The 24,867-nt window shown below is 50.1% G+C and overlaps 1 protein-coding gene across 1 annotated transcript in view; it reads right to left on the bottom strand.

The window, feature by feature from the left end:
* PREX1 (phosphatidylinositol-3,4,5-trisphosphate dependent Rac exchange factor 1) overlaps nucleotides 1-24,867 on the bottom strand; it is a 213,473-nt gene that overhangs the window by 55,502 nt on the left and 133,104 nt on the right. The window contains 7 exon segments of the mRNA XM_017862768.1: nucleotides 1,033-1,082; nucleotides 1,330-1,433; nucleotides 2,959-3,059; nucleotides 10,743-10,890; nucleotides 13,039-13,188; nucleotides 14,760-14,878; nucleotides 22,931-23,064. Coding sequence (XP_017718257.1) covers nucleotides 1,033-1,082; nucleotides 1,330-1,433; nucleotides 2,959-3,059; nucleotides 10,743-10,890; nucleotides 13,039-13,188; nucleotides 14,760-14,878; nucleotides 22,931-23,064 — 806 coding nt within the window.

Genomic DNA, 24,867 nt, shown 5'->3' with positions numbered 1-24,867 from the left:
AAGGAAGGAAGGAAGGAAGGAAGGAAGGAAGGAAGGAAGGAAGGAAGGAAGGAAGGAGAAGAAGAAAGAGAAGGAAGAAGGAAGAAAGAAGAAGAAAGAAGGAAGAAGAAAGAAGAAGAAGAAGAAGGAGGAGGAGGAGGAGGAAGAAGAAAGAAGAAGAAGAAAATTAAAGGGAAGAAAGGGAGCTGATATGGTTTGACTGTGTCCCCACCCAAATCTCATCTTGAATTGTAGCTCTCATAATTCCCATATATTGTGGGAGGGACCCAGTGGGAAACAACTGAATCGTGGGGGCAGGTCCCCCATACTGTTCCTGTGGTACTGAGTAAGTCTCACAAGATCTGATGGCTTCATAAGAGGAAACCCCTTTCACTTGGCTGTCATTTTCCTTTTGCCTGCCATGGAAGACATGCCTTTCACATACCTCCATGATTGAGAGGCCTCCCCAGCCACGTGGGACTGTGAATCCATTAAACCTCTTTTTCTTTATAAATTACCCAGTCTTGGGTATGTCTTTATCAGGAGCATGAAAACACACTAATACAGAGGACATAAAGTACCAGGTTGGTGACCCTTTATGAAGGTGGGCAGGGAAGACCCCTGTGATATGCAGGCATTTGAAGGAAGTGAGGGAACCAACATGAAGGTATGCAGAGGAAAAGCATCCTGAGCAGAGGGAACAGCAGGCACAAAGGCCCTGAGGTGGAGCCCATTATTATCCCCATTTCACAGAGGAAACAGTTGAGGCACAGAGAGGTTAAGTAACTCTGCCCAAGGTCACACAGCTGCTAACTAGGAGGCAGGTTCAAGTTCAGTCTGTCTGGCTCCAGAACTGACACCCTGCATCACTGCACTGCAGTGCTTCCCATAATTTAATTCACTTAATCCTAACGACAAACCTAAAGGATAGGTGCCATTGCAAGCCCCATTTAATGGAGGAGACTGTGGTTCTGAGAGGTTAAGTTGCCGGCCCAAGGCCACACAGCTGAGAAGAGGTAGAGGTGAAAGTGGAGCTTGGAAAGAGTAACTTACTTGATCACCGGGGTGTAGAGGCTGTGAAGACGGCAGTAAAGCCTCACACCCTGAAAGAAAAAAGGGGAGGAATTCTGGGATCAGGCCACATCCTTCACGAGCCTCCAAATCCAGGCTGATGGGAGAGATGGCTTCCAGGACCAGGACGGGGCAGGGCAGGGTGATGAGGGCAGGGGTGAGGTGGGGGCAGTGGAGGAGGCAAACAAGCCAAGGGGCACAGTTCTGCTCCGAGGTGAACTCAGGGTGGAGGTAAACGAGGCCAGCTGAGTCAGGGTCATGGGGGCGGAGGGCCCCTACCTTGGACATGATATCCTCCAGCTCACTTCGGGCCTTGTAGGTGCCATCGTCGTAGCGGAAACGATACATCACCTGTTCATTCTTGAACTGGTGCTTGTCGGAAACTGGAGAGAGAGGAGGACCTGTGAGGCTGGGCACGCCCCCTCGGCCCCTCCTGGCCACGCCCACCAGTATCAGCCTTCACACTATCGGCCACGCCCCCTCAGCCCCTCCCGGCCATGCCTACCAGCATCAGCCTTCACTGCCCGCCACGCACCCTCGGCCCCTCCCAGCCACACCCACCAGCCTCAGCCATCACTGCTGGCCAGGCTTTATGCTGGGCAGTTTCACTGAAACCCCACGAGGTGGGTGCTATGACTTCCCCATTTTGCACATGAGGATACGCCATCCTCCTGCTACGTGCAGGGCCCTGCTGAGACTCACAGCTTGGGGTGGGGCATCTGCAGGGTTGAGGGACCCAGAAATGCCCCGATCCAGCCTGCACTGGGACCCCTCTGGCTGAGCATGTCCTTGTATCTAGATCACCCATGGATGGGTGGGGACAAGCATGCTGGGGCCTGAGACCACACTGCTGAGATTTACGGAGCCATCTCTATCCCACAAAGTCATCCTTGATGCTTCAGATACATTAGCAATGCCTATAAAGCCCTAACCCTCAAGATATCAATCACCTCACTCCTACACTGGCCCGAACCGCCTTCGCCTCCCACCTGCACTATCACAGCAGCCTCTTTGCGTGGCTCCCTGCTGTCACCCTTGGTCCCAACAGTCTCCACAGGGCAGCCAGAGGAATTCTGTTAACATGTTCATCCAAGCAGGACTTTCCTCTATGCAGAGGTCAGCAACAGCTTCACAGCTCACTCAGAGTAAAAGCCAAAGACCCTACAATTTTCTATAGGATCTGCTCTCGCCTCCTGGACTCTCCCATCAGTCCTGTGCCCTCTGACCTCGTCTCCTACCATGCCCCCTCCTCACTCTGAGGCAGCCACACTCCCTCCGTGCTATTCCCTGCACAACCCACTTAGACTCTGCCTGAGGACTTTGCACTGGCTGTTCCCTCTGCCTGGAACCATGCTGCCCACCTGGGTCCCTCCCTCACTGGTGGCTCAGGTCCTGGTTCCAATGGCACCATCTCAGTGAGGCCTTCCCCATCTCCCCTATTCAAATGTGAACCCCAACACCACACTCTTTACCCTCCTTCCCTAGCACCTATCATGTTTTACTATCTTGCTTTGTAAAGATCTTATCGTCCCCTCCAACTACAAGGTCGGCTCCATGACGACAGCTTGTCCTCCTCCCGTTCTGTGGTGTGAACAGTGCCTGCCACATTATAGGCACTCAATAAATATTTGCTGAATAACTAAAAGTTAACCAAAGGGTTCTTGACATTTCTTGAAAGGATAAAAGATTCTACTCCCCTGTCCCCAGCTTTCTGAGGTGTCCCTGATTTGCTGGTGCCTAAGAGGCAATTTTACAAGGGCATCCACGTTCCTGCGGGCCGCACTGTGCCCAGAAAACAAGGTGGCTGCACGAAAGGGTAGGAGCCGCCTGAGTTACTGGAAACGTGGCACAGTTGGGGTCTGACCTGTTCCTACCCCTTAGCCCGGCTGGGCCCAGTCCTCCACTCACCATGGTGGATGATGCCATTCTCCAATAGGGCTTGGCCCAAGTTGACTCCTTCTTCCGTCTTGCTGATTTCACCAATTTCTAGGAGCCAGGCAACGAACTCACTGCCAGGAACACAATATGTGGTTGAGAGGATTTCCCAATGCTGGGATCACAGGGACAAGCACTCAGCTGGCCTGGCCACATCCACCCCTGGGAATGACAGCTAGACCTTCCCACAGGGAAGCCGAGCTTAGGAGTCTATAGCCCTTGGGGTTTTACTGAGGCTTCATGCTTCTCTTATTACCAACAGCAGAGAGAAGAGTGTGACCAGATTCCAGGTCTGCGTCAGGCTCACTGGATAGATGGATGCATGGATGGATGGATGGATGGATGGATGGATGGATGGACGGACGGACGGACGGATGGACGGGAGGGAGGGATGGAGGGAGGCTGGGCAGGCAGGTTGGTGAATGAGTGACTAGATAGACGGATTACTGGATGGATGGATAGATGGATGGATGTCCGGCCAGACAGCCAGCCAGCACATGGGCAGGTAGGTAAGTGGGTAAGTGGATGATTGAACAGACAGACGACTTGATATGGGGTGGATGAAGAAGAGAGTGAGCAGATGGGTGGATGGGTCAGGGATGGATCACAGATGGCTGGATGGGGTGGTGGCTGGACAGATGAACAGAGGGAGTGGACAAATATGCAGGAAGAAATAATAGGGGGGCCAGAAGGATGATGGTGGGGAGTCAGGAGAGCTAACAGTGATGAAACCATGTCATTTCCATATTCAAAAGCCTCCCACAGGCTCATTATTCAGAAAAAAATTCCAAATCTTCCCACATGGACATAAATAAGGCCTAGCATGACCCACTCCCACCCTGACTGATCTCACCCCCAATACCTCTCACTAGTTACGCCTTAGCCACACCTATCATCTTTCTCTTATTCAAAAATACCAGACTCCTCCCTGCCTCGGGGCTGTTGCACTTGCTGTTCCTTCTGCCTGGAAACGCCCTTCCTCAGCTCTTCATGCAACTGTTCCTTCTCATCCTTCAGGTCTCAGCACAAACATCACCTCCTCAGAGAAGCCTTCGCTGACTACCTCATTTAAAATGGTCCCCGACCCCTATCCCACCCATCACATCTCTGTGTTGCTTCCTTTTTCGCACTTTTCACTGTCTGAAGTGGTCTTGTTTACAGATTTATTTCATCTCCCCCAACCAGAATGTAATGACATGAACAGAACGTTTTCTCTGTCTTATTCATGGCACTATCCCAGCACCTACCAGAGGGCCTGGTGCAGAGCGGGACTCAATGATCATTTACGGAACAAATGAAGGAACGAACCATCCAACAGAAAGGAATGTTCTGGGCCAGGGGCGGTGGCTCACGCCTGTAATCCCAGCACTTTGGGAGGCCGAGGCGGGCAGATCACGAGGTCAGGAGATCGAGACCATCCTGGCTAACATGGTGAAACCCTGTCTCTACTAAAACAAAAAATTAGCCAGGTGTGGTGGTGGGCACCTGTAGTCCCAGCTACTCGGGAGGCTGAGGCAGGAGAATGGCATGAACTCAGGAGGCAGAGCTTGCAGTGAGCTGAGATTGAGCCACTGCACGCCAGCCTCGGCGACAGAGCAAGACTCCGTCTCAAAAAAAAAAAGAAAAAGAAAGCAATGTTCTGAGGTCAGCAGGAAGGTCTCGGGGAGACAGAAGTGCTCCCAGGCCAGAGGAAAATAGGCAGCTTTTCCAATTCCCACATGACTGCCCGGTGGGGAGAGGCTCAGCCGGGGCCCCAGGTCCTAGCTCTTGCGGGTGCTTCTCAGGCTCAGCCCAGAGCTCAACCCACTCAAAAACTCAGCAGGAAAAGGGAGAGCCTGGAATGGGACTGTTTCCGCCGAGGCAATCTGTGTTCAATGAAAGCAGGTGGCAGCTGGCCAGGGCCTGAGCACCCTGCTTATCGAAACCAGCTGTCCTGCCTCCAATTACAGGGCCAGAGGGGGGCAGGGCTATTTTTAGCTTCCTAGTGTTTGGCAGAGCAAAGACCTGTCTCGGTGTGTAGGTAGCGGTGTATGCTGGAGCATTCAGAATGCCCTGGCTGGAGGCAGAGTGGGGTGCAGAAGAAATGCATCTGCTTTGTGGGACAGGGGCCCTGGGTGGGGAGGGGATTGTTCTGGGTCCTGTCCACCACCCCCAGTTCCATTCTCAAAGTCTTGGAACTCAGGGACAGGGAGAATGTTGCCAGCAGCTGAAGGAGGGGAACAGAGGTTTGAGTGCCCACTCTCGGAAGCTGGCGACCCGGCGTCTGGTGGCCCACCAGCTGTCTAATTGGGGGCCACGTCTGGCACTGATCAGCAACTCTGTAGCCAGGGTTAGGGGCCAGGAAGTATCCCACAGCAGCTGCTGGGACAGAAGAAGACAGCCCAGAGGACAGCAACTCTGCCCTATGTTTCTGCCCAAACTGGGTCTTGCCACCTTCTGGTGGATCAAGGAGGTGGGCAAAGCTGGGCAGGTCCTTGTATCTCTCTGGGCCTCATCAAGGCTCACCTGGCAAGTGGCTCGCTCAGTCACCTTCTGGATTTAGCAGGCAAAATTTCTAGTCATATGCAATCCTGAGCTGGGAGGCAGTATGCAAAAACCCAATCAAATTCATCTCTAGGGCAGGGGTCTCAAACTTGTCAACAAGCAAAACAGGCCAAGAGGAGACTGTGCGGAACCAGCCAGCACCTGCTGTGTCTAAAGCTGGCAGTTACTCTTCAGTGTAGCCCATCGTGGCCCATTATGTTAGAAGATGAACGCATCTAACAGCTTCTCAGGAGAGTGAGGAAATCCAGCATTTCCTGTGAAATCTCCCCATCACTAAATGTTCATATTGAGTCCAACATTTTCTGAAAGCACTACATGGGCTGAGGAACACATGTCTGCTAACTTTATTAGGTCAGTGGGGCACCGCTAGCCACCTCTGGGGTACAGGGGAGTGTTCTGGGCAGAGGGATCAGTGCGCAGAGAGGCCCTGAGAGGTAAGGTCAGGAAACCAGCGATCTGCCAGTGGGGAGGGGTGCTGGGGTGCAAAGGGCAGCTAGGTCCAAGCTCCCAGAAAGACGCAGCTCGGGACAGTGTGAGGAGAGCTGGAGACACAGGGAGAAGGCAAACTAGCTTGATGGGGAGTTTGAGAGTCAGGGATGGCGGGGTGAGTTGAGAGTTAGGATATGTCAGCTTTCATCCCTCCTTCCTTCCCACCTCCTAGAATCATTCACCCAGTAAACATCTACTTAGCCTACCATGCGCCACAGCCAGGGCAAGGCACAGGGAATACACAGTGAAATGTCTCTGCAGTCTTCCTAAGAAAGCTGCCTGAGCTCAGGCCCAAGGTACCACTTATGACCCAGCACAAGAATCCCCTTTTCTTTGCCTGATGCCTCCATGGGCCGTGGGCTCCAAGAGGGTAGGGACTGGGGGGTACCCACTGGAATACCCATCCCTGTGACTCCACAGCTCAGGGATGCCTCCTGGAGATGACAATGTTGGACAAATCCTTACCGACCCTCTCGTGCATGCTAACACCCTGCACCTGTGGGGACAGGTGACCAAGACACCAAGGCCCCTTCCACCTTGGAGCCTTCCCTCTGGCAGACATCCATAACCGAACGGCATCTAATCTATGCCAAGGGTGAAACCCAAGGCCTTCTTTTTCCAAGAAGCTTTTCCTGATGGCCCCCGCCACACACGCCTCGCCACACCTGGTCACCCTGAGCTCCGACAGCTCCACCAGCACCCTCAATCTGGGCCAGGGTGACGAGTGACATCCTCAACTCACTCCACTACCGAGACTCCTCCAGTGGCTTCCCAGAGCACCAAGATGGAAATGTGAGCTGCTTGCCAAGGCCCTGCCTGAGGTGACCCCCTTTAACTGCTGGGGCCACATCTGCTCCTCTGACCGCTCACTTCCAGCCACAATGGCCTCCTGCTGTTCTGCCATCACTCACAGCTTACCCCACTCTCAGGGCTTTTGCACCTACTGCTTCCTAGGCCAGGAATGTCGTTCCCTACACCCTCTCATGGCTGGCTCTTGCTTGTCTTTCAGATTGTGGTTAAATGTCACTTCCCCTGAGAGGTCCTGACTGCCCACCCTGCTGAACTAGCCCCATTTCCTCTTGTCCTGACTTCACCTAAGTATTTCCTTAGCGCATTCAGCAAGTGGCTGAAATTCCCTTCTTTCTGATTCCTTTTCTGTTGTCTGATTTCCCCCACTGGATGCTTACCTCTATGAGGGCAGGGACTTCATCTGTCCTATTCCCAATTGGCACATAGCGGGGACTCGGTAACACTGAGTGATGAATGAATGAGTGAATCTGTTTTGTCTCCCCTGCTAATGTGAGGATGCCAGAGGGCACAGTGCTCCCCGAAGGACACCCTCCACATTAATACACAGATTTTATTCCTTGCTTTTTAAATGTGGCATCTAAGAGTTTTTTCTCTGAGCGGGGCAGAAAGAGGCCCCTCCTTCATACACTCATCATGCACAGCCAGTACAATTCCCACGTGTTTCACCAGCACTGTGCTGCACAAGTCACGTGTGTTCTCTCACTGCATCCTCTGACAGTCCTCAGAGGCACGTTTTATTATCTCCCTTTAACTGATCATTCACCGAGGCTCAGAGAGGTTAAGAAACTTGCCCAATGTCACACAACTAGAAAGGGAGCAAACCAAAACTTGAGTCCAAATCTAACTCAAAGCCCAACCCTTGAGGGTGATGAAGACAAATTAGGCCGGGTGCAGTGGTTCAGGCCTGTAATCCCAGCACCTTGGGAAGCCAAGGCGAGAGGATTGCTTGAAGCCAGGGGTTTGAGACCAGCCTGGGCAACAAAGCAAGACCCCCATCTGTACAAAAAATAATAAAAATTTGCTCTAGAAGCCTGGCGCAGTGGCACACACCTGTAGTGTCAGCTACTCAGGAGGCAGGAAGATCGCTTGAGCCCAGGAGTCTGAGGCTTCAGTGAGTTATGATCACACCACTGTACTCCAGCCTGGGCAACAGAGCGAGACCCTGTCTCCAAAACCAAAAGATAAATCAGACACTTTTATATTCATGCAGTTCCCTAATGGTGGAGACAGATGTAGAGAGAGGAACTGCTAGGGAAAAATAAAATGTGCTGAGTAGAAATAAAAATGAATAGACGAGGCAGAGTACAGTGGGAGACAGCACCAGTGTGGCTTTGTGATCTTGTACAGAACCCTTCCCCTCTCCGTGCCTCAGTTTCCTCACTTTTAAAATGGGGATAATGGCAGTGCCTGTTTCACGGTGTTGTGTGGGGATTAAAAGACAGGGGCGAACATCAGTACATGCAGCAAAGGGCTTGATCATTATCTCGGTGGCTACCAAGTCCTTCCACCCCGGAGGACCAGGGGGGCATCTTGGACAAGAAGACTCAGTAGTGGAACCCTGGCGGGGGTAGCAGGATCACAAACCCTAGGGCTGTGTGTAGAGCAAAGCCGTGCAGGAAGAAGCGTTTATCAGAACAATCTCCTGCAGAAAGGCTGGCCCTTTCAGACCTGCAGTTACAAAACAAGCTGCAATCCTGGCTCCATTTCAAATGGGCAGTAAAAGAAATCTCTCTAATCCTTCCTGAGGAGGCAGAACACTCCTCGAAGTTCTGATCACAGACAAGCTGCCTCATCGGTCCGGACTGGGCAGTTTGGCAGAAGATAGGAAGGTTCTCCGGCCCCAGGGGGCCCGGAAGCAGGCCCCTCCTGAGAGAAAAACCTCCTTTCCTGTGGGATTAGGAGTTGGCTGAAAAGGCCAGCCAGGCTGCCCCGTCCTGCCCCGCCCCGCCCCGCCTGGCCCAGCCAGCAGGACTCCAGGGCCCAAACTCTCCTCTCCATGGAAGCTCAGAGTTGGAATTTCTGATCCTTGAGGGCAACAGGGCACTGAGTCCAAGGCACCCTGCAGGTCTGAACCCTCCCACCTGCTGCCCCTCCACCACAAACCTCAGGCCATGAGTGCCAGCTGTCCCCAAGTCTGCACTTGGCCTCCGTGGCCTGCACAACATCCATACTGCACCCTGAATGTCTATCAGCATTTCAATCTCCACCGGGCTCCTGCTCCTTCCCAGGGACCTGCTCCTGCCTCCCCGCCTCTTCCTCCCCCTATCTTCTGGAGGAGCACCACCTTCTCGCCAGCAGCTCCACTCAGGGTCTCTGCCCCCTCCTCCTTCCAATGCCATCATCGGGCCCCAGGGCCCAGGCCTGCCTCTTCTCTCCCTTCAGGTTCCCTTGTGCAGTTCAGGCCATCTCGTGGCTTTAAAGACCATCTAACGCCATATCTCATGTGTAGGTCCCCAGTGCAGACCTTTCTCCCCAAGTCAAGATTTTGCATCCAACCAACAAGCCCACATCTCCACCTGGGTGTCTATCAGTCTGACCGTAACCTGTCCACAACTGCACTGGTGGGCTTCCCACTGCCCCCTGCAGCCTGCTTCTCCCGCCGTCTTCTTCCCCTTCTCAAAGGAGCAACTCCAGCTTTCCAGTGCCTCGCAGTCCTGAACTCCCTTTATTTTTCCACCCCATCAGCAAATGCTGTTGCCTTCCAAGTTATCCAAAACACAGCCACTGCTCCCCGCGTCCACAATGACCATCCCGGCTCAAGCATGGCCCACGCAACCTCTCACCTGGTCCACAACACTGTGATAAAACGGCAGCTTTTACCCTAGGCCTCTGCAAAGGCTTTAGGAAGTGGAGGCAGTTTAAGTCCTTACATTCTAAATAAAGTTCCCGCATTGCCGGCAAACTTCTCTCCCCAGCTGCACCACAAGTTTCATGAGGTTGCAAGTCCTTGGCACTGTCCTTTCCGGAGTGTCTAGTACGTTGTAGGGCCTCAAAACAGCCTGGTCATTTTACAAGGACTGGATTTCTTCTGCCTCTCCCATGCCCCAGCCCTCACCCTGAGGTGACCTGAGTGTAAGAGCCAGCCTGTCACACCTGTGTTCTGACCCCTTTGAACCCCAGTTATAAAATGGGGCTGTATTTCCCAAACAGAGAAAGTGGAGGCTCTGAGCACTGAGAAAGTTATAGAAGCTTCCCTTGCCCCTCACATGTAACTCAGGAAGAGAGGCCTTACGAGACACCCTCCCTGCCGACACCCTGACCTGGGACTCCCAGCCTCCAGAACTGTGAAGCAATACATTTCTGTTGTTTAAGCCACACAGTTTTGTGCGACTTTGTTATGGCAGCCCCAGCCAAAAAAAAATGGGGTGGGGGTGCCTACCTTTATTCTTCCAGTCCTTAAAACACCTTTGTAATCAATTACCTGTGTTCAATACCTCCCTGCTTGAAATACCTAGAGTGGCTTCTCTTTTCCCAAGTGCTACAGCAGCATTTTTCAAACCGTTGGTGCTTTGTGAAACAATGTCATGGGTCTTGCCAGCATTAATTTTGAAATGAATGAAGAAGCAACTTGAACAGAACAGAAGGAATAGAACAGAATAGAAACAGATATTCTCAGAGTGGGATCAAGCACAGTAAGCTCTGTGAAACCTCAGCTTCAATCATATATTACATGAATGGGCGTACCAGATCACAGTGGAAAACTTATGTCTGGTAGCGGGTTGAAAGACCTGATTTAGGGACCCCACTAGCCTTCTTGACCTCTGAGGGCTGCTCCATGAGGATTCAGGTCCTTTTGTGGCTCTGGCCAGGATGGCCCCTGGGCAGGGCCAGGCTGCATGGGTGGATGGGGATGATCTGCCCCACCTCCAGCGGAGAGCCCAGGGACCCAGGGAGTTCAGGGTGAAGCCACTCACTTGCCAAGAAAGCACTTGGGGACAGTGCTCAGCTTTCTCCGGCGGTCCTTGATGAGGTTCACCTTCTTGTTCATCATCATGTGGTACAGCTTCTCCCCCTTCTCCGCAATCATGACGTAGGCATCACGCTCCATGCCCAGCTTCAGGCCTGCACAGGGGCACGGTCAGCACTGGAGAGAGCACCAGACCCAGGGCAGGGAGGGGTCGGGGGGAGACAAGGGGCAGGCCCACAGCTCCTGAAAGCTGGCCTGCCACCTGGCTCCCCACCTGCCCCCCACCACCACCACGCCAGCAGCACCTAGAGGGCACCGACTGTCACTGCCCTAGACACCTGCCAATGACACCTCAAAAACACCATTTTACAGACAGCAAAGCTGAGACCCACAGAGGTTAAGTCCTGGGATAATAGGGGGTCATGCCTTCAACCCAGGAATCAAGCTCTACAGCTATGTTCTTAATCACTTTCCTATGTTGCTTCCCCAACCCGAGGGTGGGTTTCCAGATTCACAGGTTATCAGAAAACTTGTCAGTATCTTCATTCCAGCCCAGTGATAAAAGTCTGGTCATTCTTCTAGCCAACACTCACAGGACCTGACCCTAATCTCTGCCCACATTTTTCTATTTTGACTCCCATCTAATTTTGACAACAGCAAATGCTTTTATAGCACCTACTACATGACAGTACTCCTCATGAGAAACCCATAATAATAAGGTGCCATAATTATCCCCATTTTACAGATGAAGAAACTGAGGTCCAGAGAAGTTCAGTTCTGTGCCCAAGGTTGCCCAATTGGAAGTGGTGAAACCAGAATTTAGACCCAGGAAGTTGGTTCCAGATTCGTGCTCGTGACCACTGTGAACCCAGTCCTGAGTTCAGGATGTGGATAACACCCAATTCTAACCACCAAGACCCACTTGGGCCACACCCCCACCCATGATCCCATGTGCCCAACAAAGACCACAAAGATACTGATCGGCCTCACCTAGGCCACATCCCTGAACCCTATCCCAGTCCTGACCACACACTCAGCCCTGATCAATTTCAGAGGTCACAACCCTGCCTAACCAGGCCCCCAGTTCAGTGGTTTATCTGGCCTAATATCATTTTAATAAGTGTTGATGCAACATTTAGGATCAGAAAATGTCACCTAAAAATTTAGATGTCTAGCTTCTCTAGACAAATAATCCATGGATTTGGCCCCACTGAGCCCATATTCCTGAGAGAGGGTGGTGGCTTGTCTTGGGTGGAAGTAGGGAGAGGAGAGGAGAAGCGGATGGGTATGACATATATGCGAAAGGCAGAGTTAAAGGGACTTGATCTATTGAATTTGAGGAGCAGGTGTTGCAGGGGAGACCAGGGATGATACGAACAGTCTGACTCGGAACTGTGGGGCGAAGGGAGGAGCCACTGACTGATACACAGAAGTCAAGGGGAAGAGCAGGTTTGGAGCGGAAGGCCTGGGGAAATGAAGAGCTGTGATTTAGACACAGCAAGTATGAGCATCTGCGACACCTCCAAGTGGCAGTTTCAAGGAAGCAGGATATACATCTGGAGGCAAATGAGGCCCAGTTTCCTCCTCAGTAAAACTGGGAGGTGGGGAGGTTTTTTAGGGTTATGTGTCAGATTTTGAAATGTGCTCAAATCCAAGACCTCTTGTAGCAGCATTACAACCCTCTACAGCAGGAACTTGGATCTCCATTTATCAGATGAGATCACTGAGGTCTGGGAAGCTGGAGTAATTTGTCCCAAAACACACCAAAGCCTCCTTTTCCCAGCCTGGTGGTCTCTGCACAAAACAGCCCGGTGCTTCCACACAGTTGTTGCATGCCCACCCCCAAGCCCACCCTCCAATTATATCCAGCCCCTGTACTTCCTCATATGAACTGCTTTAGGGGTGCCTGTGCCCAGAGGGACTCCTGACTGAGGTTAATGGGCAGCTCCAATGGACCCTCCTCCTAGAATTAAATTCAGTGAATGTCAAAGAAAACCTCAGGTGCAGGGCATAGGGCTATGTGCAGGAAAGGGGAGCATCTTGAGTCCTAATCCTTAAGGGTGAAGACCTTCAGCAAGACCCTTCTATTGGGCCTCAGTTTCCCCATTTGTCTAATGGGCAATCTCTGAGGTACCACCAAGCTGGAACAGTCCCAGAGCTCCATGTCCCTTCAAATACCTGCTTCTTGCAGCTCTGATCCTCCCTAAAAGGACCCTATGCCTCTTCCCTAGACACAGCCCCCACTCAGAAGAAGCCACGCATAGCTCAGGGATCCCAGGCGAGCCCCCAAAGCCGCCACTCACTCTCGCGCTGCTCCCGCTCGCGGATGATGGCGTCCAGCCACTTCTGCTTCTCCTCCGCCGTCTTGGCCATGCAGACAAACCACTTGTTCTTGGCCGTGTTGTGGATCTTCCAGCCGTTGGTGACGGTATAGCCATTGCTGTGGTAATCCGCTGGTGGGGGCAGGAGGCAAAGGTGCAGCAGACACTCAGCCGCGTGACCCTCAACACTCCCCATTACCAAGCCTTTCCATCCCAGCACAGGGCAGGGCCCTCGCCTGCATCAGGATGGGGAGCTGGACTTCCAGCCCTTTACTCACTCACTTCTTATCCTTGTCCAGTGGACAAGGAAGACCTTATGCAAACAAAGACCCCTCTCAACCACTCAATGACAGGGGACTTCATTTTAAGACTTTGCATCTAGGCACAAACACAGCAGTGACTCATGGGGAGACACTTGCCTGGAGCCCCAAAATGCTTCCTGGGCTCCTCCCATCTCACTCGGGCACTGGAGTTACTTAAAACCTTAGTGCCAGACTGACAAGCCAAGTTAAACATGGGACCCCTACCCAATGCTGGCTGGGATGGGACCTGGAAAACCTCTCAAACAGGCTGGCATGATCTAGGGAAGCGAAAGCCTGAATCTGAGGAGGGCTCCACAGGCTTCATGAGACTGCCAAAGGGGCTTGTGGCTCAAAACCAAGCAAGAACCCCTGCTGTGGACAAGCTCAAAAGCACACATACTAGGAGATGCTCACATGAGCCCTCACAGCGTCACTGTGCATGACCGTGAGCAGTGGAAACAGGCCAAATGTCCATCACCCAAAGAATGGATGAAGCGTGGAACGTTCACGTGATGGAACACTCTGCAGCAACGGAAACCAACAGGCTGCAAACAGCTACATGCAGAGACATGGATGAACCCCACCAACGTGGTGTTGAGTGAAAGAAACAGTGTGTTTAAAAAATGTAGATCATATTTTTGGGGCAGGGAGACAAGGTGTCGCTCTGTCGCCCAGGCTGGAGTGCAGTGGTGAAATCATGGCTCACTGCAGCCTCGACCTCCTGGGCTCAGACAATCCTCCCACCTCAGCCTCCCCAGTAGCTGGGACCACAGTTGTACGCCACCATGTCCAGCTAGTTTTTGTATTTTTTGTAGAAACAGGTTTTCTCCATGTTGCCCAGGCTGGTCTCAAATTCCTGGGCTCAAGCAGTCTGCCCACCTCAACCTCTCAAAGTGCCAGGATTACAGGCGTGAGCCACCACACCCAGCCACCATATTTTATGACCATTTAAGTAAAATGGTCATGACCATTATATGACCAGGTGGGTTGTATATATATACATGTATATATAATCACATATATGTAAAGCCACTTAAACTCATGTAATCATATAACCACTTATATAAGGTTCAAAAACAGAAATTTTAATTAAAATGTTTAGTCATAAATGCTTAGGAGATAAAATGTTTTTAAAAAGCAAGAAAATGATCATCACAAAATTCAGACAGTGGTTACTTTCAGGGGGAAGAAGGCATTGCAAGGAGGAAGGATTTGGGGTGCAGTGTTTTATTTCTTAACTTGAATGCTAACCACCCAGATGTTTGCTTCATGCATCTGTGCTCTGGGCACTTTTCTATTAAGTAGGTTACATCTCATGATAAAAGAAAAAGTATATTTAAATGAAACAGAGAGAGTGTGAGGGAGCAGGGAGGGCTCAGGCAGGGCTGGGGGAGGGGCTACCTGTCCCATCTTCCACGTTCTCCACCTCCATGACTTCAGTGTTGATTCGACCCCTGAAGATGTAGAGGGAGCCATTGATGGATTTGGTCCTCTTAGTGGACTTCTTGCTCCCAGTAACCCTGAAAGACAGTGAGAAGTCAGTGTTCTCTGCACATCACCTCCCAGATGCAACTGTTTTCAATAGCACAAAGGGGAACGAAACACTGAGGGGAGACCAGGGGATAGAGAGGAGCCCCAGGCAGGGTTCAGGAGCGGGCGTGTTTGGCTGGTGCTGGGGTAACCTGAACAAGTCACTTCTCTTCCAGCCACAGCTTCCCCATCTGGAAAACAGGCTAATAGCCTTCCTGACCCCACAGAGCTACTTTTCAGCCGAGAGGAGACATGGGAGACCAACAGGAGGTAACAGAAACCCAATCTTCTTGGCTAGAAAATGGGGACAGGCCCATTAAGTTTCTCAAAGACAGGAACTTCCTGAAATAGGACCAGAATGGAAGGAGGTTTGGACTTGGTGGTCCATTCATCCATCCATCCATCTATCCATCATCCACCTTCCCATAGTTCAATCATTCACTCAGGTGAATTCTATCATTCACCCATTCCTACAGTCTAAATGTTGGTGTCCCTCCAAAATTCATAAGTTATATCCTAACCCCCAAGGTAACGGTATTAGGTGGCAGAGCCTTTGAGAGATGAAGAGGTCGGGGGAAAAGGACCTCATGAATGAGATTAGGCCTTATAAAAGAGGCCTCAGAGAGCTTGCTCGCCCCTTCTGCCATGGGAGGACACAGCAAGAAGGCACCATCTATGAAGCAGAAAGCAGGCCCTCGCCAGCACCAAGTCTACCAGCACCTTTAATCTTGGACTTCACAGCCTCTAGAACTGTACAAAATACATTTCTGTTTTTACTTTATTTCATTCTATTTATTTTTTATTATTTTTAAGATGGAGTCTCACTCTGTCGCCCTGGCTGGAGTGCACTGGCATGATCTTATCTCACTGCAACCTCCGCCTCCCGGCTTCAAGTGATTCTCCTGCCTCAGCCTCCCGAGTAGCTGGGACTACAGGCATGTCTCACCATGCCCAGATAATTTTTTGTATCTTTAGTAGAGACAGGGTTTCACTGTGTTAGCCAGGCTGGTCTCCATCCATCTCCTGACCTCAAGATCCACCCGCCTCGGCCTCCCAAAGTGCTGGGATTACAGGTGTGAGTCACCATGCCGGCCTTATTTTATTTATTTATTTATTTTTTTTTTTTTTTTGAGATGGAGCCTCGCTCTGACGTCCAGGCTGCAGTGCAGTAGTGTGATCTCAGCTCACTGCAGCCTCCGCCTCCCAGGTTCAAATGATTCTCCTGCCTCAGCCTCCCGAGTAGGTGGGACTACAGGCATGTGCCACCACACTCGGCTAATTTTTGTATTTTTAGTAGAGACAGGGTTTCACCACGTTGGCCAGGCTGGTCTCAAACTCCTGACCTCAAGTGATCCACCCGCCTCGGCCTCCCAAAGTGTTGGGATTACAGGTGTGAGCCACCACGATCAGCCCGAATTTCTGTTGTTTAAAACCTCCAGTTTCTGGTATTTTGTTATAGCAGCCTAAGGGACTAAAACAGTCACTCAACAAACATCTGGCCAGAGCTTCCTATGAGGAGGATACTAAGTCAGGAGCCATGGGGAGTCACTTATCTGTGTATCCAACAAGCCACGTGGAGAATGTGCCAGGCACTGTTTTAGGTACTGGGGCTGCATGGCTGAACAAAACGTCTATGGGAACTCAACTTCTAATATAGGGTTGGAGGCGGGACACAGAGACAGTCCCCAAGTAAGGTAAACCATATGTTAGATCAAAGGCGCTAAACGCTCTGGTGAAGATATGGCAGAAAATGAACTCCCAGAGCTCAACGGCCACTTGGTGGTATGCACAGGCCTCTGCTCCAGCAGGTGGGCCGTATGCTCACCAAGAGCCAATGGGGGTGTTCCCACACCGACTTGGCTGATGTGTACTTGTTACTCTAAGTGGGTAAATGAAATATGAGATAAGCTGAGGATTCAGGAATGTGGAAGAGACTTAACTCTCTGAAAACTAAGTTGTAAAGGGTGAAGATGTGGGCTTCTGCTGTGTGTGTGAGATGGGAGCCACGGAAGGTTGGACCACAGGCAGAATGGGATGGACTTGTTTCAAGAGACTCCCTGTATCTGCTGATGGAGAAGGGACTAGAACCAGAGAGGAGACCACCGCAATCATCAAGATGAGAAAGGATGAGGGTGTGTATGTGTGTGTTTGTGTGTGTATACACATACCTATAAACATATACATACACATGTGCATACACATATTTTTGTAAACTTGGTATTAAAGTATAAAATCCACACAGAAAACAAAATGCCCAAAGAAGCATTAATATGGCTCAATTAATTTTTGCAAGGGAACACACCTGTATCAACATGTTTAGCTCCCCATACGCACCCCCTTATGCCCCTTTCCCATCACTGTCCTCTTCCCCTGACAAGGGCAACCACTGTCCTGATGTCTAACCCCATAGATTTGCTTCGCCTGTTTTTGAACTTTACAGAAATGGAATCACAAGTGTGTACGTTTGTGCTCAGCTTCCTTCACTCAGCCTCACGGCTGTGAGAGTTACTGGTGCTGCCGGGTGGAGTGACATGGCCACACATTGGGCTTCTTTCCAGTGTGGTGCTGCTGTGAGATTCCTGCACGTGCCTGACAGAGACATGTGTGCGCATTTCTTTGGGCTAGATACCTGAGGAGCTGAATTACTGAGTGATAAGGAATGTGCATGATCAGCTTTAGGAGATACTGCCAAGCTGTTTTCCAAAATAGTTGTACCGATTTTCCCACGCCTAACAGTGTAGGAACATTCCAGTTGTCCCATATCCTCTATAACTGGTATTTTATTTCTCATTTTGGCCATTATGGTACGTATACAGTAGTAGCTCATTAACATTTCATCTGTAGTTCCCTGATAAGTAAATAACCTCAAACACCACTGTATGTTTATTAGTGATCTGGTGCCTTCTTTTGTGAAATGACTGTCCCTTGTCATTTATTGTTGAATTTTCTTAATTATTTAAAGCAGAGGTTGGCAATTGTTTTTTCTGAAAAGGGCCAAATAGTACACATTTTCAGTTTCGTAGGCCATACGGTCTCTGTTACAACTACTCAACTCTGCTCTTATGGCATCAAAGCAGCTAAGACTGTATATAAACAAATGGGTATAGCTGTGTTCCAATAAAACTTTATTGACAAAAATGGGCACAGGGCCAAATCTGGCTACAGGGCCTCTTTATATATTCTGGATGTGAACACTCTAGCCATTATACAGACTATAAAAACCTTTTCCCAGTCTGTGGCTTGTCTTTTCACTCTCCTCACAGTATTTTTTTAATGAAATTCTTAATTTTAACATAGTCTAATGAATTTAGTTCTCCTTCACAACTATACTCTTTGTCCTATTTAAGACATCTGCTTACCCCTAGATCATGAAGATATTCTCCTTTGCTTTCTTCTAGAAGCCTTATTGTTCTACCGTTTACATTTAAATCTATGATCCAGCTGAAGTTGATTTTTGTGTTTGGTATGAGGTAAGGGTCAAGAATCACTTTTTCCCCCACTGGATATCAAACTGACCAAGCACCATTTATTGTACTGCATTAGTGCTTTTGTTGAAATTCAAATGACTGCTTACATGTGGGTCTATTTCTAACTCATTATTTGATTCCATTACTCTACATGTCTGTTTTCATACCAATACCACGCTGTCTTAATTACTATGACCTTACAGCAGGGCTTGGAATCTGGTAATAACAGTCCCCTAGCTTTGACCTTCTTCATAATTGTCTTTGCTATTTCTGTCTCTGGATTTTCCTGTAAATTTTACAGTCCGCTGATCATACACACACACACACACACATACATACATACACACGTACACAAACCCCCTCCTAGAGTACTTATTGGAATTGCACTGAGGTTCTGGACAAAGTTTGATGACAGGATGGAAAGGACTTGCTGATGAAGTAGGTATGGGGACAAGGATAGCTCAAAATCAAGAAGATTCTGGCTTCAGCTCCTGGGCAAATTTCTTCTCCTGCCTCCAGACTCAAGCAGATATCAGCTCTTCCTGGGTCCTGAGCCTGCCAATCCTAGGATCAGAATGACACTACTGGCTTGTCTTCAGCTTGCGGATGACAGAACTTGGGACCTGTCAGCCTCCATAATCACGAGTCAATTGTTTATTTAAATCTCTTTACACACACACACATACACACACACACACACACACACACACACACACACATACCCTATTGGGTCTGTCGCTCTGGAGAACCTTGACTTAATACAAATTTTGGTACCATTTACTGGTAATGAGGAAGATCCAAGGGGCAGAAGTAAGATAAAAAAGAAGAGCCCTTTTCAGACACAACTGAAGTGTGAGCTACGTGTGAGACACCCAAATAAAGATACATATTTCTATTTCTTCCACTTGACCACGTACCAGGCCTTATTCTAACCACGTTACATGTCTACCCTTTACATGTTTTACTCTGTAAAAACAACCCCATGAAATGAGGACTACTTTTATCCCCATATAACGGGTAGGAAAACAGGCGCACACAGCTGACATCATTTGCTCAAGGTCACACAGATAGTAAGCACAGCCCCTATGTTCTTTTTTTTTTTTTTTTTTTTTTTTTTTTTTTTTTTTTGAGACAGAGTCTCGCTCTGTCTCCCAGGCTGGAGTGCAGTGGCGCCATCTCAGCTCACTGCAACCTCCACCTCCCGGATTCAAGCGATTCTCCTGCCTCAGCCGCCCGAGTAGCTGGGATCACAAGTGCATGCCACCACACCCGGCTAATTTCTTTGTATTTTCAGTAGAGACGGGGTTTCACCGTGTTAGCCTGGATGGCCTCGATCTTCTGACCTTGTGATCCGCCCGCCTCGGTCTCCCAAAGTGCTGGGATTACAGGCATGAGCCACTGCACCCGGCCCTCTGTGTTCTTAATGGCGACACACTACTGCTGCCTCTAAGATGCTAAGCAGGGGGTTGAGATGCATGAGACTTTGTTCTTCTGGGTCTTGGTTTCCCCTTCTGGAGGATGGGAGGTGGGTTTTTAAAACACTCCTTCCCGTTTTCCACTTCAAATACCCAAGGAGCCTCTGCTTTTGAATTCGCCCAGAAGCACTGTGAGTCAGAGACCTCCCCTGACCCATGTCCTGGATGGGTGGTGCCCTGCATGACCCAGACAAAGACAAACACAGTCAACAGTCACCAAGCCACTCCAGGCATTGCCTGCACCCACATCGGACTCAGGCCGGGAGATCCACTCACCATTGCCCAACCTCCTGGGCCTCTCAGAGCTCAGCCCTTTGGCTCTCCATCCAAAAGCAGGAATGCTGGCCGCCTGCCAGCTTCTCTCAAGAGACAGATGTGCCCTTTCCCTGCAGCCGGCCCAGCTCGCTTGTGGAAGTGAGGTGGAGAATGGCCTTGAAAGGCTCAGGGCGCCCACAAGGAAGGCCCTAGGGAGCCCACTTGGAATCCGGTACTATCAGAATCAGCTGCTGTCCCTGCACAGGTGAGACTGCCTCAGAGGAGGCAAAGCCTGCACCCGGAAGCCAAAGGCTGAGTAAACTCAGCTAAAAGTTGGGAGCAGGTCACAGAGGCCTAAAGGGACGTTCTGTTTTCCAAACCCCAGTGTTCTGGGAAAAGTGCCTGCTCCAGACTGCTCGGGGCAGAGTGGTGGGGCAGGGCTCAGGGCGGACATTGGCAGCAGCCCTGAAACTACCCAAGGAGGACTCTGAGGACAGCCCCAGAGAGACCAGAAAGGAGGCAGGGAAAGAGGAGAAGGGGGCGTTCATGAGCAGACAGCAGGACGTGAGACAGACAGACCTCAAGGAGTGGGCGGGAATGAAGGAGCAAATGAGAAAGGGCCATGCTGAGCCAGCCACTGGGAGAGAGCAGAAGCAGGAGGCCCAGGCCCTCACAGGGAGGGCCAAGCCCAGAACAGGGGGGAAAGGGCAATGGGGAAGGCCCTGTGGTTTCAGAGCCTCCTGTGCACCAGGAGCTGTACCTGTGTGACCACACCAGAGCCAAGTTAACAACAATGGTGCTGGCAGCTACTATGCTGTGCACCCACTATACGCCAGGCACACTCACATATCTGATCTTCAACGGTCCTAAGAGGTACATATGATCATTGACTCTGTGTTACAAAAGAGGAAACTGAGGCACAGAGAGAGGCAAAGTCACAGAGCTGCAAAGGCGGCTAAACAGGGATCCAATGGGGGGCCTAGCTCTTAACCAAACTCTACTACAAGGAGGGTCTGATCGTCCCCACTTTACAGAAGAGAAAATGAAGGCTCAGAGAGGCCCACGGGAAGAGGAGGACAGTGGGAAGCCCACAAATGGCTATGGAGCATCCATTATTCATCCAGTGGTAAGGTTTCTCACTACACCCTAGGAGGCCAGCACAGAGAGACAAGGAAACTGAGGCTCAGAGATGATCGGTGGGATGGCCTGGACCACAAAGCAAGTTATAGGAAATGCTGAAGGTAGGGCTTAGGGCCTGGACCTCAGGCCTCAGCTCTAGTCTTTGCTAGACAGAGGAGTTAAGAAGCCTCTGAAACATCACTATTTTGTCCCTAACACAAAGTAACAGCAAAGAGATTTTGAAAAGTGCTGCAGGGGTCAGCTGAGACCATCCTATAACTGCTGAATATGAAAACTTAAAGTCAGGAATCTCTCTGTGCCAATCCACCCACCCACCCACTCACACATCCAACCATCAGTTCCCACCAACTACTACAGGCATCCACCCCCCACATCTACCTCCTAATTTCCCCTCTCTCCAATCATTCACCCATCCACCCACTCAGTAATCCAACTGTCCCACTTTCCCTTCCAGAGCCCAACCACCTCGGCAACTATCAACCAAACACTTACCCATCCACCAAGATGTCAACCAACTGGCCATCCATCCACTAATCTCCAAACCTCTGTCACCCACCCACATTCCCAATTATATAACCACCTATCCATCCATCCATCTACCCATTCACTCAATACACCATACCAGAAGACCCCAATCTACCATTCATCTAGACACATATCTGCCAATCTTCATATCCATTTCTCTAACTGCCTGAACATCCACACATGCCCCCAGCTTTCCATCTATTCTTCCATCCAGCCGTCTCCTAAACCTCCAAGCATTCAAACACTCATTCACTCACCCACACGTCAATTCCAACATCCATCCACATTCCTTCCTTCCCTCCCTGCCTCCTTCTATCTACCATCCATTCACCTCCCAAACCTCCAGCCATCTGTGCCTCATCCCGTGTGCCCACACAACCCGTCACCACACTTCCCATCACACATACACCTGCCTCTGTCTACCTACTCAGTCATCCATCCACTTACTCCTAGACTCTACAGACTGCAAGAAGCACCAGTGAGAGACACAAAGAAGCTGAAGAAACTATCCCGACCCTCCAAAACCTGAACAGTGAAAGAGCTTCACTCCTCTCGAACCCTCAACTTTTAGATCTTAGAATTACAGGATGTTGGTGTCACAAGGAACCTCCCAGTTTCTACAAGCATCTAGACCTACACTATCCAATATGGTAGCCAAGAGCCACAGGCAGCTACTGAGCACTTCAAACATGCCCAGGACAAATTCAGGTGTTTTGTGAGTATGACATACACACCAGATTTTGAGGACTTAGTGTAAAAAAAAAAACCCACCACACAAAATACCTCTTTAATAATTTTTTAAATAATAATTACATGTATAATTATAATTGAATATAATATTCTAATATTTGGGGATCTATTAGGTTAAATAAAATATATTATTTAAATTCATTTTACCTGTTTCTTTTTACTTTTCTAAAGGTAAAAAAGTAAATTTTTTTTACTTTTTTTTTACTTTTTTACTTTTTTATTTATGTCTTGACTTGTTACATTTTTTAAAGGCTACTAGAACATTTAACATAACATGTGGCTCGCATTGTATTTCTATTAGACAGCACTGATTTAGAACAAATCCCTCACCTCACAGGAAAGGGAGGCCCAGAGAGGGGAGTGACAAGCCCAGGGCATCACCCGGAGAAGGTAGCAGGCTAGACCCCATCCCAGTGTCCTGGCCACTCACCTGGATTTCCGCTTGCAGTAGACGAGGAGGTTGTCGAAGAGGAAGAAGGCCCTTTCCTGGATGTTGCCCGCCGAGATCTTTAACAAAGTCCCTTGCAGGAGGAGCTGAGTGCAGATGTCGGTGAGGTTGGAACCCTGGGAGAGCAATGAGGACGCAGTGAATGGGCCTACCCAGAAACATTCCCTTCCTTTCCCAGAGACAGAACCTACTACTACCACCTGCCGCACGCCAAAAACTCCACCAGCAAGCCTGTCAATGGACAGAAAATCAATATGATGTGATTAGTGGCTTCCATCTGCTGAGCATGCCAGGAAAATCCTGGGGAGGGCACACTGATGTGACTGCATGTCCCTTTTACAGGAGAGGAACCTGGGGCTCAGGAAGGAATGACTCACCCAGCTCATACAGCTAATAGTAGGTCCTAGTCAGCATCTGGGTATGTTTTGGTTCAGTTTTTGTTTTTTGGGTTTTTTTTTTTTGAAGTGGAGTTTCGCCCTTGTTGCCCAGGCTGGAATGCAATGGCGCGATCTCGGCTCACTGCAACCTCCGCCTCTTGGGTTCAAAGGATTCTTCCTGCCTCAGCCTCCCAAGTAGCTGGGATTACAGGCAGGCACCACCATGCTCAGCTAATTTTGTATTTTTTTAGTAGAGACAGGGTTTCACCATGTTGGTCAGGCTGGTCTTGGAACTCCTGACCTCAAGTGATCCAACCACCTCAGCCTCCCAAAGTGCAGGGATTACAGACATGAGCTACCACGCCTGGCCTCATTCAGTTTTTATTGTGGGTTTTTTTTTTTTCACCTATTCCTTCCCCACTATTTATTTATGTCTTGACTTGTTACTAGATATCTCTCATCTGAATGCCCCTTCTGTAAGGACAGGGCCCGAATCAACTACGTGCCCTGTGTATGCCCAGCACCCACAACATTCTCTGGCACACAGTAGGTGCTCAACAAATGCAATGTGTAAAACATCAGGGGCAGGATCCTGTGGGCATTCCACCTAGCTAAGCTAAAGATGTACATGTCAAGCCCAAACCTGGTCACCTATGCTGAGCGGCAGGGGAAGGGGTGACAAAGACATGCATGAAGTTCACTGAACATCAGTGAGCATCCGGGCAGAGTGGCTGGGAAAGGCATCAGGGAGGAGCCAGCAGACCTTGGAAGACAAAAATTAAGATAAAGAGGCTGGCTGGGCGTGGTGGCTCATGCCTGTAATCCTTTGGGAGGCTGAGGCAGGAGGATTACCTGAGGTCAGGAGTTCAAGACCAGCCTGGCCAACATGGTGAAACCCCATCTCTACAAAAATACAAAAATTAACCGGGCATGATGGCGGGTGCCTGTAATCCCAGCTACTCAGGAGGGTGAGGCAGAGAATCGCTTGAACCTGGGAGGCAGAGGTTGCAGTGAGCCGAGATCACGCCATTGCACTCCAGCCTGGGTGACAGAGCGGAACTCTTATCTTAAAAAAAAAAAAAAAACAAAAAAACAAACAGATAAAGAGGCTGAGGGCAGGGATGGGAAGGTCCTGGCTGGGAGGGATCTTCAGAGCCTGAGATCACACAGGTCTCCCTGAAGCCGAGAGGACCCAGGTAAGAGCAGAGAGATCCCCAAGAGAGAAGAAAAGAGACCTTGGTGGGCACCGAATGCCAAATGAGGCAGCCCCTCAATCCACGTCCCTCTTCTGTCGTTTTGGGGAATGGAGTCTTGCCTGGTACTTGGCTGCCCAGCCACAGACTACATCTCCCAGTCCCCCTTGTGCCAGGTGTGGTCACATGACTAAGCTATCACCAATGTGCCTCACTGCCAGGGCACATCCTTGAAAGAAAATGGCTTCCCTCCCCTTCCTCTTTCCACAGGCTGGGGTGGTGGGATACACTGCAGCAGATGGTGGGGTAAGGAGCTGGAGGGAAACTGGGTCCTGGCAGAGCAGAGCTG

This window comes from Rhinopithecus bieti, unplaced genomic scaffold (assembly GCF_001698545.2).
Source record: "Rhinopithecus bieti isolate Rb0 unplaced genomic scaffold, ASM169854v2 scaffold_65646, whole genome shotgun sequence".
NCBI classification, from domain to species: domain Eukaryota; kingdom Metazoa; phylum Chordata; class Mammalia; order Primates; family Cercopithecidae; genus Rhinopithecus; species Rhinopithecus bieti.
This window is presented reverse-complemented; position numbering and strand designations above follow the sequence as displayed.